This window comes from Narcine bancroftii, chromosome 5 (genome assembly GCF_036971445.1).
Source record: "Narcine bancroftii isolate sNarBan1 chromosome 5, sNarBan1.hap1, whole genome shotgun sequence".
Taxonomy (NCBI): Eukaryota; Metazoa; Chordata; class Chondrichthyes; order Torpediniformes; family Narcinidae; genus Narcine; species Narcine bancroftii.
The window spans coordinates 180,310,292-180,325,304 of NC_091473.1; the positions used below are offsets into that span (position 1 = coordinate 180,310,292).

Below are 15,013 nucleotides of genomic sequence, written 5' to 3' on the forward strand. Positions count from 1 at the left end.
AGGCGACATCCTGGTAAATCTCCTCTTCCCCCTCTTCACAACTTCCACATCCCTCCTGTAATAAGGCACCCAGAACTGGACACAATATATTCCTCTGTTTCGATCTGAGTGGATCCCTATCAGCCCCTCTCCCCTGACTGTGTGTGGGAGTTGGGGAAGGGTGGAGACCCATACCTTCAGAAGCCATCAGTCATTGCGTGTCACGTAACCGAGCAATACTTGATTTGGAAATGGGACAATGCAAACATTTGACTTCCATTCGAAGTTTCATCGAGCAAATTGCCATTCACTCACAATATACATACATACATATATATAAAATCTCAAATTGCGTGCGAATTCCTCAATATTCAACAATAAAAATGGTCCAAAGAAGAAGTTCTCAAGGAGAACGTTGGGGGGGCAGGCAGAATTGTTTGGAATATGTGTGGCTTTAGCTGTAAAATGTCATTCAAAGCAAGAAGAAATTAGAATGTCAAATTGTCCTCTGTTACATTCCCACACACGTGGAAGCGTGGTCATCAACGTTGTCCAACAAGGCAGTCGGCAGACACTGGGGTCGAGGGCAGTGTACAAACGCGCTGGAGAAACTCAACAGGTCACACAGCGTCCGTGGGGAAAGAAAAGGGTCATCAACGTTTCAGGCTGGGACCTTTGTCTGGAATCAGGAGAAACAGGGAAGGTGGTGGGAAGGGGAGGGGAGGGGAGACAAGAGGAGGCAGGAAGGGGAATTGGAGAGGAGGGAGGAAGGGCAGGGGAGAGGAGGAAGGGGAGGAGGGAGGAGGGCAGAAGGGGAGGAGGAAAAAGGGGAGGATAGAGGAAGGGGTGTGGAGAGAAGGGAGAAAGGAGGGAGGAGGCAGGAGGAAGGGGAGGAGGGAAGATGGGGGTGGTGAACGAATATTGCAGATGCCATCGCTGTCTGGTGCTGGAACCATTGCTCCTTGGAGTTGCCACTGTCATTGGTTCGACATTGCCAGTGGCCACAGGTGGGAGGGGTCCAGTGGCCGGAGCATCCCACCATTTCCTTCCTGACCCTCACCAGAGTCTGCCAGAGAGTCACATCCGACATGGCACCAAGCAAGGGGGGTTTGGAGGGAAGGGAAGCAGAGGTGTTTCCTTCCCTCTCTCTTCACTACTTCCTTCCCTCTCTCCCTCCTTTCCTCCACTCTTCTCTCCTTCTTCTCTCCCTCCCTCTCTCCTTCCTTTTCTCTCTCCCTCCTTCTATTCTCCTTCCCGCTCACCCTCTTTCCTGCTTTCTACTCCCTCATTCCTTCCCTCTGCTCTCTCCTTCCCTCCTCCCCTCTCTTCTACCTTCCCTCCTTCCTTCCCTTTCTCCCTCCCTCCCCTTTCCTTTCCTCGCTCCCTCCTTCCTTCCCTCCCATCTCTCCCCTCCTTCCTTCCCTCTCTCCCTCCCTCCTTCTCTCCCATCTCTCCTTCCCTCTCTCCCTCCTCCCCTCTCTCCCTTCTTCCCATCTCTCCTCCCCTCTCTCCCTCCCATATCTCCTTCCTCCCCTCTCTCCCCTTCCCTCCACACCCTGTTCTCTCGGTTAGTAGAAGGGGCCCAGGTGAGATGGCAGGTGCGGCCCAGGATGACGAGACACGCCGGGGTACACCGTGGTTGACGCCGAGCTCCAGTAAGAGTTGGTGGGGGTGAAGGAGACAGACATGGGGGGAGGCTGAGGGGTGACAAAGTTGAGCTTCTGCTGGTGGGGGTGGTAGCCCACCGGGTACGGGAGGTCTGCGGGGTACTTGTAGGCGGGGGAGTCGGGCGCGTGGCTCTGGTGGGTGAGAGCAATGCCTTGGAAGTCGAACTTGTAGGCATATCGCTTGCCGTGGACTTTGGTCATGATGTTTTTGTCGTAGTAATATCGCAGCGCCCGGCTCAGCTTGTCATAGTTCATATTGGGTTTGCTTTTGCGTTCGCCCCAGCGGCGAGCCACCTCGTCCGGGTCTGTCATCTTGAACTCGCCGTTTGCCCCCTCCCAGGTGATGCAGGATGTGTTATTCCCGTCCGACAGGAGCTCCAGCAGGAACTGCCACAGCTGGATTTGGCCACTGCCTGTGGGGAGGGGGAAGAGAGGGGGGTGAGGAGCCAGCAGAGGTCAGAGCTGGGTGGGGGGGGTTGCAGCATCTCTCCAGCTCCCGCCCTATTCACTCTGTCTGGTCGGTCAATGGGCCTGGTAGAGGTGAGGTGAGGACACTCTCACCGTATGTGTGTGTCTATGTGTCAGTGTGTATCTGTGTGTATGTGTCTGTGTATATGTCTGTGTGTGTGTGTGTGTGTGTGTGTGTGTGTGTGTGTGTGTGTGTGTGCATGTGTGCGTGTGTGTGTGCGTGTGTGTGTGTGCGTGTGTGTGTGCGTGTGTGTGTGCGTGCGTGTGTGTGTGCGTGCGTGTGCGTGTGTGTGTGCGCGCGCGCGCGCGCAACCATTGTTTCATCTGGTTGTAGATGTTCAGTCAGATATAATAACTTTGAACTGTGTGGGATTGGAGAATTGCTGAGATGTGAAACCACATGGAAAATATTATGTTCAGTTCTGGTCACCTCACTACAGGAAGGTTGTGGAGGCTCTGGAGAGGGGGCAGAGGAGATTCACCAGGCTGTCTCCTGGATTGGAGAATGTGTCTCATGGGGCAAGATTCGCAGAGCTGGAACTTTTCTCTCTGGAACAAAGAAGATTCTGAGAGGCATAGATTGGGTGGATGTCCAAAACCTGTTACCCAGGGCGGGATCAGCAAACACCAGAGGATGTATGTACAAAATGAAGGGAGGAAAGTTTAGGGGAGACATCAGGGGTAAGTTGTGGGGGCCTGGAATGCGTTGCCGTGGGTGGTGGTGGAGACTGGAATATCGGGAGCATTTAAGAGACCCTTAGACAGGCAGACGGATGGAAGAAAAACAGAGGGTTATGGGATAGGGAGGGTTTAGTAGTTTTTTGGTCAGAATATATGGGTCTGCACAACATTGAGGGCCGAAATGCCTGAACTGTGCTGTAGTGTTCTCTGTTCCATATTACCATACAACGTTGGAGCAGAAATAGGCCATTCAGCCCATTGAGTCTGTCCCACCCTTCAATCATGAGCTGATCCATTTCCCCACTGCCTGGCCATCTTCCCATCACCTTTGATGCCCTGGCTGATCAAGAACTTGTCAATCTCTGCCATAAATACACCCGATGACCTGGCCTCCACAACCACCCGTGGCAACAACTCGCACAAATTCACCACCCTCTGGCTGAAGAAATTCCTCCAGTCTTTGTTCTGAGCGGACGCCCTTCAGTCAGTGGCAGATTAACAATTAGACTGAGTTGGGGGAAGGGTCTGGTGGATAAGGGGGCCTGTGCCACTTGAGAGATTTCAGAACTTTGGCATATATTATTTTTATATCCAGATGGGTAGGGAAGGGAAGAGGAGGGCAATAGTTATAGGGGATTCAATGGTCAGGAATACTGATCGGGGATTCTGTGGATATGGTAAAGGAAACCGGATGGTGGTTTGCCTCCCTGGTGCCAGGGTCTGGGCTGTAGCTTCTCATGTCCATGACATCCTAAGGGGGGAGGGTAATGAGCCTTAGGTCATGGTTCATGTTGGTACCAACAACATGGAGAGGAAGGAGGAAGTGGTCCTACAAATTGAATATAGGGAGCTGAGAAGAAGGACCGCAAAGGGGGTGATCTCTGGATTACTTCCTGTGCCATGTGACAGTGAGGGCAAGAATAGTTTCAGGTGGAAGATGACTGCTTGGCTAAAGGGGTAGAGTAAGGGGCAGGGATTCGAGTTCTTGGATCACTGGGACCTTTTTGGGGGGAAGGTGGTACCTGTACTGAATGGACAGGTTGCATCTGAACCCCAGGATCCTGGCGGGGGCATTTGCTAGGGCTACTAAGGGGGCTTTAAACTAGAATGGTTGGGGGAAGGGTCCATATAAAGGAGATCAGCAAAGAGAAGGTTTGTCTGCAAATAGAGAAGGCTTGTAGACAAAGTTTGGCAGTGGAAAGGCAGGTGAATGAGAAGGAAAAGGATCAGAGCTATGATGGTAATAAATAATAATTATCCATAAAGATGGGGACAAGCAGAAGGTAAGATGTGGGAAATCTCTGAAATGCATTTACTTTAATGTTAGGAGTATTGAAAGAAAGGTGGACAAGATGAAGGTGTGATTAGACACTTGGCAATATGACTTGGTGGCGATTAGTGAGTCGTGGTTGCAGGAGGGATATGACTGGCAGCTAAATATTCTGGGATTTCACTGCCTTAGGTGTGATAGAATTGGAGAGGTAAGAGGGGGTGGGCAGCATTGCTTGTCAGGTAAAATATTACAGCGGTGCTGATGCGAGATAGATTGGAGGGATCATCAAGGGAGGCGGTGTGGGATGAATTAAAAAATGGAAAAGGAGAAATTACAATTATAGGGGTGTATTATAGACCACCTAGTGGGGAGCGAGAAAGAGGAGAAAATGTGTAAGGAAATAACTGAGATTTGTAATAAGCGCAGGGTTGTGTTAGTGGGGAATTTTAATTTTCCTAATATAGATTGGGAAACACATTCTATTAAGGGCTGGATGGTTTGGAGTTTGTAAAATGTGTGCAGGATATTTTATGGCAGCAATAAAGAAGGGGAAGTGTTGGATCTACTGTTGGGGAATGGAATAGGGCAGGTGACTGAGATGTGTGTTGGGGAGCACTTCAGATCCAGTGATCATGGATCCATTAGTTTCAACATAATTATGGAAAGGGATAGGTCTGGTCTGACGATGAAGGTGTTTGAGTGGGGGAAAGCCAGATTTAATGAAATGAGAAGGGATTTGCAGGGAGTGGTTTGGGCTGATTTGTTTTATGGGAAGGGGTGGAGGAGAATTGGAGGGCATTTAAAGGTGAGATTTTGAGGGTGCGGAATCTTTATGTTCCTGTTAGGATAAAAGCTAGGGCCAAAAGTTCAAGAAAGCCGTGGTTTCAAAGGGAGATTAGAAATTTGATTCGAGATAAAAGGGAGGCCTACATTAAATATAAGAAACGGTATAAACAAGATGCTTGGAAAATACATGGATTGTAGAAAGAATCTTCAGAAAGAAATTAGAAAAGCGAAAAGAAGGTACGAGGTGGCTATAGTGAACAGGGTGAAAGTAAATCCGAAGGGTTTTTATGAATATGTGAATAGCAAAAGGAGGGTGAAGGATAAAATTGGTTCCTTAGAGAATCAGAGCGGAGAAATGTGTGCGGAGCCAAATGAGATGGGGGAGATTAGTGAGTTCTTCTCTTCGGTATTCACTAGGGAAAAGGATATGAAATCGTATAAGATAAGAGAAGAAAAAAGGATGATTATGGAAAATTTAGGGATTAGGGAAGAGTGGGTATTGAAACCTCTGAGGTACATAAAGGTAGATACGTCTCTGGGTCCTGATGGGATTTTCCTGGTCCTTGAGGAAAGTCAAGGAGGAAATAGCAGAGGCTCTGACAAGTGATTTTTCAACAGTCACTCGAGGAAGGCGTGGTGCCGCGGGATTGTCATGTCGCAAACATGGTTCCTCTGTTTAAAAAGGGCTCCGGGAGTAGGCCCAGAAATTATAGGCCAGTAAACGAATGGAAAGTATTCTTAGAGATAATATGTATAAGTATCTAGAGAGGCAAGGACTGATCATGGACACCCAACATGGGTTTGTACAGGGAAGGTCATGTTTTACAAATCTTGCTGAATTTTTTGAGGAGGTGACTAGGAAGGTTGATGAGGGTAGAGCAGTAGATGTTTTCTATATGAATTTCAGTAAGGCCTTTGATAAGGTTCCACATGGAAGATTGGTAACAAAGGTTCAGGTGCTAGGTATTAATGCTGAGATAGTCAGATGGGTTCAATGGTGGCTAGAAGGTAGATGCCAGAGAGTCATGGTGGATAACTGTCTGTCAGGGTAGTGACGAGTGGTGAGCCTCAGGGACTGGTGTTGGTTCCCTTGTTGTTTGTCATTTACATTAATGATTTGGATGATGGAGTGGTAAATTGGGTTAGTAAATATGCAGACGATACAAAAATAGGGGGAGTTGTAGATAGTTATGGTTTTCAGGGACTGCAGAAGGATTTGGACTTGCTTCGAAGAGTGGACTGAAAGGTGGCAGATGGAGTTTAATATTGATAAGTGTGAGGTGATTCATTATTTGGGAAGAATAATCGAAACAGGAAATGTGCAGTGAAGGGGAGGGCATTGAGGAATGCAGAGGAACAGAGAGATCTTGGAATAATGGTTCATCGTTCTTTGAAAGTGGATTCTCATGTAGATACGGTGGTGAACAAGGATTTGGGTATGCTGGCCTTTATAAATCAAAGCATAGAATATAGGAGCTGGGAGGTGATGTTGAGACTATTCAAGGCATTTGTGAGGCCAAATTTGGAATATTGTGTAAATTAGGCTCCAAACACATAAACAAGGCTTCTGGACAAACATGTCAGCGTGGTGAGGGATTCAAGTTGTAGTGCCCTGCTGAACACATCACCTCTGCATGGTTGGTTAGTCCCACATTGCCAGACGTGGTCCCCACCCTCTCCCTCCCTGCTCCAGTGTCTGCTGTTCCCGGTGAACCAGCCTTGACGACAATTCCTTCACCCTCCCCCCTCCGCGGGGTGCCGATCAACCTGAGCGCAGCGTCTCCCCTTTTCTCCAGTCACCAGCTCACCAGCAGCTCAGGCCAGGACCTTATGAGGATCGGTCAGTGAGACATTCAGGGTGACATGAACAGCGAGGAAGGTTTTCAAAGTTTGCAGAGGGGTTTGGACCAGCTGCAAAAATGGGCTGGAAAATGGCCGATGGAATTTAATACAGACAAGTGTGAGGTGTTGCATTTTGGACAAACCAAGAAAGGACGTACACGGTAAATGGTTGGGCACTGAGGAGTGCAGTAAAATAGAGGGATCTGGTAACACAGATACAGAATTCCCTGAAAGTGGCGTCACAGGAGGACAGGGTTGTAAAAAGAGCTTTTGGCACAATGGCCTTCATAAATCAGAGTATTGAGTCCAGGAGTTGGGATGTTATGGTAAAGTTGTGTCAGACATTGGTGAGGCCAAATTTGGAGAATCGTGTGCAGTTTTGGTCACCGAACTACAGGAAAGATATTAATAAGATAGAAAGAGGGTAGAGAAGATTTACTAGGATGTTGCCTTGGCTTCAGGAACTGAGTTACAAGGAAAGGTTAAACAGGTTTGGAATTTATTCCATGGAGCGTAGAAGAATGAGGGGAGATTTGATATTTAAAATGATGAGGGACAGAGTAAATGTAGGTCAGCTTTTCCCACTGAAGGTGAGTGAGATACAAACCAGAGAACATGGGTTAAAGATGAGAGGAGAAGATTAGGGGGAACCTCTTCCCACAGAAAGGGGTGGGGATGTGGAATGACCTGAAATGTGAATGCAGGCTTGATTTTAATATTTAAGAAGAATTTGGACAGGTCCATGGATGGGAGATAGATGGAGGGATATGGACTGGGTGCAGGTCAGTGGGACTCGGCAGAAAAGTGGCTCGGCACAGACTAGAAGGGCCAAAAGGCTGTTGTGTTCGATGGTGGAAGTAAGGTTGTGCCATCCAGGACAGCAGTGGAAGGGGGGCTTTGGAAGAGGTGGAGGGCATTGGGCAGTGGTAGGAGGAGCCATCTGGCAGCCATGGGAGGGGGGCATTGGGCAGTGTAGGGAGGGGGGATTGGGGGGGCACATACCTGCGTGAAGTCGAGGTTGTTCACAAGGTCTGCCTGGAGGGGTGGTATCTACGGGTGAACCTGCAACACAGAACACAGAGGGTCACCGATTCCATCACAGCCTCGGGGGTTACAAGACAGGGAGGGGTCCAGAGGTCCAGAGGGAATTACTGATACCGGGAGAAGTGTAGGGAACTGGAGGGGATTACAGAGACCGGGAGGGGTGTCGGGGTCCAGAGGCAGTTACAAAGACAGGGAGGGGTGTCGGGGTCAGGAAGGGGTTACAGAGATGGGGAGGGTGTCAGGGTCTGGAGGGGGTTACAGAGACGGGGAGGGGTGTCGGGGTCCAGAGGCAGTTACAAAGACAGGGAGGGGTGTCGGGGTCAGGAGGGGGTTACAGAGATGGGGAGGGTTGTTGGGGTCTGGAATGGGTTACAGAGATGGGGAGGAGTGTAGGGGACCGGAGGTTGGGTGGGGTTGAGTTGATTAATCTTCCTCTGTGAAGTGAACATCGAGTCTGGGGGAAGGGCCATTCCGGGGATAGTTGAGGGAAGAATCTGGATGGTGTTCAGGGGGTAATCGGGTGTGGGGGAGAATTTGAGGGGATGTGAGGAGAGGGAGTGGGAATCTGGGGGGGGAATTGGGGGGTAATCTGAGCGGAGCTGATGGAAATAAATTGAGAATTTCTGAGACAAAGAATTGCTGTGATGCAAAAGAAATTGTATCCCACCTTCAAGTTATCTTTCCCTCCCCTCTCTGCTTCCACCCTCCCCTCTCCCACTCCCTCCCTCTCTTCTCTCTCCTTCCTCTCATCCTTTTCCTTTCTCCCATACCATGCCTCACCCTCTATCCTTTTTTCTCTGCTCTTCTTCACTCACCCTTTACTGACCCCTCTTCCTCTACCATATCCCCTCTTTCTCTCTCACCATCTCCTCACCCCTCCCCTCTTTCCCTCCCCTCTTTCCCCTCTCTCCTTCCCTCTCTCTGCCTCTCCCCCTTCCCCTCTCTCTCCCCCTTTCTCTTCCCCCCTCATTCCCCCTTCTCTCAACCCCCTCTCTCCTTATTCCCCCTCCCCTTCTCTCTTCTCTCTCTCCCCCTCCCACCTCTCTCTCCCCTTCCCCCCTCTCTTCCCTCCCTCCCTCTCTCATTCCCCCTCTTTCTCCCTCCCCTCTTCCTTCTCTCTCTCTCCTCCCACCTCTCTTCCTCCTCTCCCTATCTCCCCCTCCATTTCCTCTCTCTCCAGCTCTGTCCCCCCTTTCTGCCCCACCCTCTCCTTCTTCTCCCATGACCCGACCCACCTTTTGTCACGGAGTTGGTACAACCAGACCAGCTTGTTCTCCGAGCGTCTTCATACACAGCTTCTGTAGTTATCGGGGTAGAGGTCATAGGTCATATAGGTCATTGAGGAGGAAGGGTGCTGGAGGAGCGGAGGTGGGATGGGGAGGGAGAGAGAGAGGTTGACCCTTTCTCCCCTCTTCCCTCTCTCTCCCCCCTCCCTCTACCCCTCTCTCTCCCCTCTCTCCCCTCCCTCTCTCACCCTTTCTTTCATCCTCTCTCCCTCCCTCCCCTCCCTCTATCCCTCTCCCCATCCCCCTCCCTCTTTCCTCCTCTCTCCCCTTTCCCCCTCTCTCCCCTTTCCCTCCCCCTTCCCCTTTCTCTCCCCACTTTCACTCCCTCCTCTCCCCTTCCCCCTCTCTCTCCCGTTCCCCCTTCTCTCTCCCCTTCCCCCCTCTCTCTCCCCTTCCCCCTTCCCCCCTCTTGTCCAGCACCCACCTGTTTTGATGGATGGCCGGTTGTGTTGGGGTGGGTGTGAACTGGGGTAGGTGAAGGTGGGGCTGTCTGTGAACCAAAGGGGAAAAGAGGGTCAGTGAGTTGAACACACAAATCCCAGAGCCCAGCGTTCAGATTCCCTGCAACAGATTCCTCTCCCTGAACCCAAAACACCAACTCTGGGACCACATCCCCACCTGGAGGGCGGAGTGTGGATTCCCTGGAACAGATCCCCACCTGGAGGGCAGAGTGCGGATTCCCTGGACCAGATCCCCACCTGGAGTGAGGATTCCCTGGACCGGCTCCCCCCTGGAGCGCAAATTCCTTGGACCAGAGACCCCATCCAACACCTGGATTGTAGATTGACTGGACCAGACCCCCCACCTGGAGGCTGGAGCATGAATTCCCTTGACCAGAGCCCCTTGCTGGAGCCTGGAATCCCTGGACTGGACCTCCTCTGAACCTGAAGCCCAGATTCCCTGGACCAGATCCCCTTCCTAATGCCCAGGGCATGGATTCCTTGGACCGGATTCCCCTACCCGAACCCTGGAGTGTGGATTGCCTGGACCCAATTCCCCTGCACAACTCCTGTAGTGCATGCACTCACTTTCACGGAGGTAGCTGAGGTGGGATAGCAGGATGTCGGCATTGTACTCCGATGTGAGCCGCATCATGTCATCCTTGGTCATCTTGCACAGCTCCCGGCCATCGATATTCTGGAAGATGCTGCAGTCCACGTCAGACAGACTGTACTCTTTCACTGCCCAGTCCAGCCACTGGCACACGTGGTCCTGAGTCCAAACCCCTGGGTCTGGAGCAGAGAGACACACAGCTCAGTTCCCCTGACACTGTCAGCAGGGAGTGTGTGTGTGTGTGTGTGTGTGTGTGTGTGAGTATGTGTGTGTGTGGGTATATGTGAGTGTGTATCTGTGTGTGCATGTGAGTATGTGTGTGTATGTGTCTGTATGTGTGGTGTGTGAATGTGTTAGTGAGTGTATTAGTGAGTGAGAATGTGAGTGTGTAAGTGAATGTTAGTGAGTGTGTTAGTGAGTGTAAGAGAATGTTAGCCAGTGAGTGTGTATGTCTTAGTGTGTGTGAATGTGTGTGTATAAATGAGTGAGAGTGTGAGTGAGTGAGTGTGTTAATATGTTAGTGAATCTGTTAGTAATGGTTGGTGAGTGAGAGTGAGTGAGTGAGTGTGCAAGAGAATGTGTTAGTGAGAGCGTGAGTGAGTGTGTAAGAGAATGTGTTAGCGAGAGTGTGAGTGAGTGCACTTCGCCGCGTTCCCCGCTGACCAGACAACGAGCCCCAACAGAGTTGAAACTCCAACGCATGCGGCCGCTGGGAGAGCAGCGAACCCCGTGTGTTGTCCGGGCAGAGGAGGGCGGATCACAGCCACACTCACCACCAGAGGGCGATGGCGCTCCACCGTCAGTACGTCCTAGTGTGTGTGTGTGTGTGTGTGTGTGTGTGTGTGTGTGTGAATGTGTGTGAGAGAAAAATGTATGTTGGTTTGTGGGCATGGGTCAGTGAATGTGTCAATTAGTGCATCAGTGAGTGTGCAATTTAGTGTGTGCGGGTCAGTGAGTGTGCACGGGCCTCAATACCTGCTGGGACAATGACTCTCTTCTCGTTCTGACTGCTAGTGGGCGAGTTCTCCCGCGGTTCGGCACCATAGCTCACGTTGTAGGGGCCTGGACCATTGTCCGAGCCACTCACCACCTTGTTCCTCCTCACCACGCTACAGTCGACCGGGCTCTCACTGCGGGAACGACAGGAGGAACACTCAGCATTGCCCACTCGCACACCCATGGGCCACTCACAAGGCGCAGGGGAGAGTGCACGGGGCACCGCGGGGAGATTCGGACACCCGGCTGTGGGAAGGTTATCACCGGGCTGGGAAGGGGGGCAGAAATGATTCATTGGGTCTTTCACAGGACTGGAAGGGGGTGGGGGGGCTCAAGTTATCAGGAGAGGCTGGGACTTGCCTCCCTGGAGTGTGGGAGGTTGAGATTAGTACCTAATAGAGGTTCATAAAACCACGAGTGGGGGGGATAAAGTGAACGGTCACAATCTCCTTCGCCCCCCCCCCCCCCCCACCGGGGTCGGGGAGCTTGAAACTGGAGGGTTTAAGGGGAGAGAGGGAGGTTTAAAGGGGGAAAATTCTCTACAGAGTAGGGGATGGGTCGGAAAGCAGATACCCCGTATGGACAGATCTGTGGAGGGGGGGGGAGTTTAGAGGGAGGGGTTCTGAAGGGAGGGGGAAGGTTTGAATGGAGGGGGAAAGTTTGGAGAGTAGATGTGTCGTCCAGAGGCACAGAGGAAGACTGCTTAGGTCAGCATGGGGGAGTTGGGCCGATGGCCTGTTCCTTCCACTAAGACGGAAAGCAGGAAAATCTTTTGGAAAAGAATGCTCTCCAGACTTGTCGACCACCCTCCCGGCCCCCGATGAATGGTACCTGGCACCATTGACACGGCCTGTCTCACGCTTCACATTGATGCGGGAGGTCTGGTTGATCCAGTCGGAATCTCCGACATCCGTGCTCCCCTTGTTTGTCTGAGTGTAAATCCCAGATGGAATCTCCGCTTTAATAAGATGGGAAGAAGAGTAGGAGGAATCATAGAGACCCTGGTTCTCCGTGACAGCGTTCAGAGCTTCCTGGAAGGCAATAGGAAAGGGGGGGGGGGGATTAATCACAGACCCTCACCAGGGGGATGGGTCCCACACACATTGACCCTCAATGGGCGTACGGGTCCCAAACAGATCCTCACTGGGGGACGGGCCCCACACTGACAGCCACTGGTGGGGGGGACGGGTCCCATACTGACCCTCACTGGGGGACGGGTCCCACACACACTGAACCTCACTGGGGGCACAGGACACACACACACACTGACCCCCATTGGGGGACGGGTCTCACACACACACACACACACACACACACACTGACCCCCATTGGGGGACGGGTCACACACACACAGACCTTCACTGGGGTCAGGACCCACACACAATGGGGGGATGGGTCCCACACTGACACTCACTGAGGGGACGGGTCGCACCCACACACTGACCCTCATTGGGAAGACGGGACCCGGACATACAGACCCTCATTCGGGGGATGGGACCCACACATACTGACCCTCACTGGGGGACAGGTCCGACACACCCTGACATTCACTGCGGGACGGGTCCCACACATACTGAACATCACTGGGGGGGGGACAGGTCCCACACATACTGACCCTCATTGGGGGACGGGTCCCACATACACAGACCCTCACTGGGAAACGGGTCCAGACCACACTGAACCTCACTGGCGAGGCAGGTCCCACACACACTGACTCATTGGGGATGGGTCCCACACACCAGACACTCATTGGGGAACCAGTCCCACACACACAGACCCTCACTGGGGGACGGGACCTACTCACACAGACCCTCATTGCGGAGACGGGTACAACACTGACACGCAATGGGGGGACGGGTCCCACACATACACTGATCCTCATTGGGGGGGACGGGTCCCACACACACTGAATCTAACTGGGGAACGGGTCCCACACACACTGACCCTCTCTGGGGGACGTGTCCCACACACACTGACCCTCACTGGGGGACGGGTCCCACACTCACGGACCCTCACTGGGGGGAAAGGTCCCATACATACTTACCCTCACTGGGGGACCGTATCACACACACTGACCCTCACTGGGGGGACGGATCCCACACAGACTGAACCTCACTGGGGGACATGTTCCACACACACTGACACTCACTGGGGGGACGGGTCCTACACACACTGAACCTCACTGGGCTTCAGGTTCCACATACACTAACCCTCACCTGGGGGACGGGTCCCACACTGACCTTCACTGGGGGGAACGGGTCACACACACACAGACGCTCACTGGGGGGATGGGTCGCACACACATTGACTCTCACTGAGGGACTGTTCCCACACACACAAACCCTCACTGGGTGGATGGGTCCAACAATGACACTCACTGGGTGGACGAGTCCCACACACACTGAATCTCACTGAGGAACGGGTCCCACACACACAGAGCCTCCCTGGGAGGGACGGGTCCCACACATACTGACACTCACAGGGGACAGGTACCACACACACTGACCCTCACTGGAGGGGATGGGTCCCACAGACACAGATTCTCATGAGGGAGACGGGCACCACACTGACCCACACTGGGGATATGGGTTCCACACCAACTGAACTTCACTGAGGAGATATGTTCCACAGACACTGACCCACACTGGGGAGACGGGTCACACACGCACAGACCCTCACTGGGTGGACGGGTCCCACACAAACTGACCCTCACTGGGGGACGTGTCCCACTCACACACTGAACCATACTGGAGGGACAGGTCTCGCACATAATGAAACTCATTGGGGGACGGGTCCCACACATTCTGACCCTCAATGGGGGGACAGGTCACACACACACTGAACCTCGCTGGGGGACGGATCCCACACACACTGAATCTCACTGGGGGGGACAGGACCCACACAGAGAGATCCTCACTGGGGGGATATTGCACACACTCTGGGGGGACGGGTCCTACACATTCTGACCCTCACTGGGGGACGGTTCCCACACACACTGAACCTCACTGGGGGGACCGGACCCACACAGAAAGACCCTCACTGTGAGGACGGGATCCACACACACTGACCCTCACAGGGGTGAGGGTTCCACACACACCGAGCCTCTCTGGGGGATGGGTCCCACACACATGGACCCTCATTGGTTGGACGGGTCCCACATACTATGAATCTCACTGGGGGACGTGTCTCCCACACACAAAGACCCTCACTGTGGGGACGGGTCTCACACATTCTGACCCTCACTGGGGGACAGGTCCCACACACACTGACCCTCACTGGATGGATGGGTCCTATACTGACACCCACTGGGGGGCAAGTCCCACACACACTGAGGGACGGGTCCCACACAAACAGACCCTTACTGGGGGGACGGGTCCCAGACATACTGACACTCACTGGGGGACAGGTACCACACACACTGACCCTCTTTGGGGGAACGTGTCCCACATACACTGAACCTTACTGGGGAGCGGGTTCTACACACACTGACGCTCATTGTGAGATTGGTCCCACACATACAGACCCTCACTGGGAGGACGAGTTTCACACATTCTGACCCTTGTTGGGGGAACGTGTCCTAGATACACTGAACCTCACTGGGGGTACAGGACCCACACAGAGAGACCCTCACTGGGGGGACGGGTTCCACACACACAGAACCTCACTGGGGGGACGTGTTTCACACATTCTAACCCTCATTGGGGGACAGGTCCCACACACACTGACCCGCATTGGGGGACGGTTCCCACACACACACTGAACCTCATTCGGGGGCAAGGACCCACACGCACAGACCCCTAATGGGGGGACAGGTCCCACGCATACTGACCCTTACTGGGGGGGATGGGTCCCACACTGACCTCACTGATGGATGGGTCATACACACACTGATCCTCACTGGAGAGACAGGTCTCGCACATAATGACACTCACTGGGGA

General features: G+C 52.7%; 1 protein-coding gene across 1 annotated transcript in view; it reads right to left on the reverse strand.

Moving 5' to 3' along the window:
- Window positions 1-247: 247 nt before the first annotated feature.
- LOC138764259 (Friend leukemia integration 1 transcription factor-like) overlaps window positions 248-15,013 on the reverse strand; it is a 91,809-nt gene continuing 77,043 nt past the window's right edge. The window contains exons 2-8 of the mRNA XM_069939926.1: window positions 11,907-12,106; window positions 11,055-11,209; window positions 10,055-10,258; window positions 9,451-9,516; window positions 8,976-9,038; window positions 7,699-7,758; window positions 248-2,059 (exon numbers count right to left, since the gene is read on the reverse strand). Coding sequence (XP_069796027.1) covers window positions 1,548-2,059; window positions 7,699-7,758; window positions 8,976-9,038; window positions 9,451-9,516; window positions 10,055-10,258; window positions 11,055-11,209; window positions 11,907-12,106 — 1,260 coding nt within the window. The 3' untranslated portion in view covers window positions 248-1,547. The remainder of the gene's footprint in view (window positions 2,060-7,698; window positions 7,759-8,975; window positions 9,039-9,450; window positions 9,517-10,054; window positions 10,259-11,054; window positions 11,210-11,906; window positions 12,107-15,013) is intronic.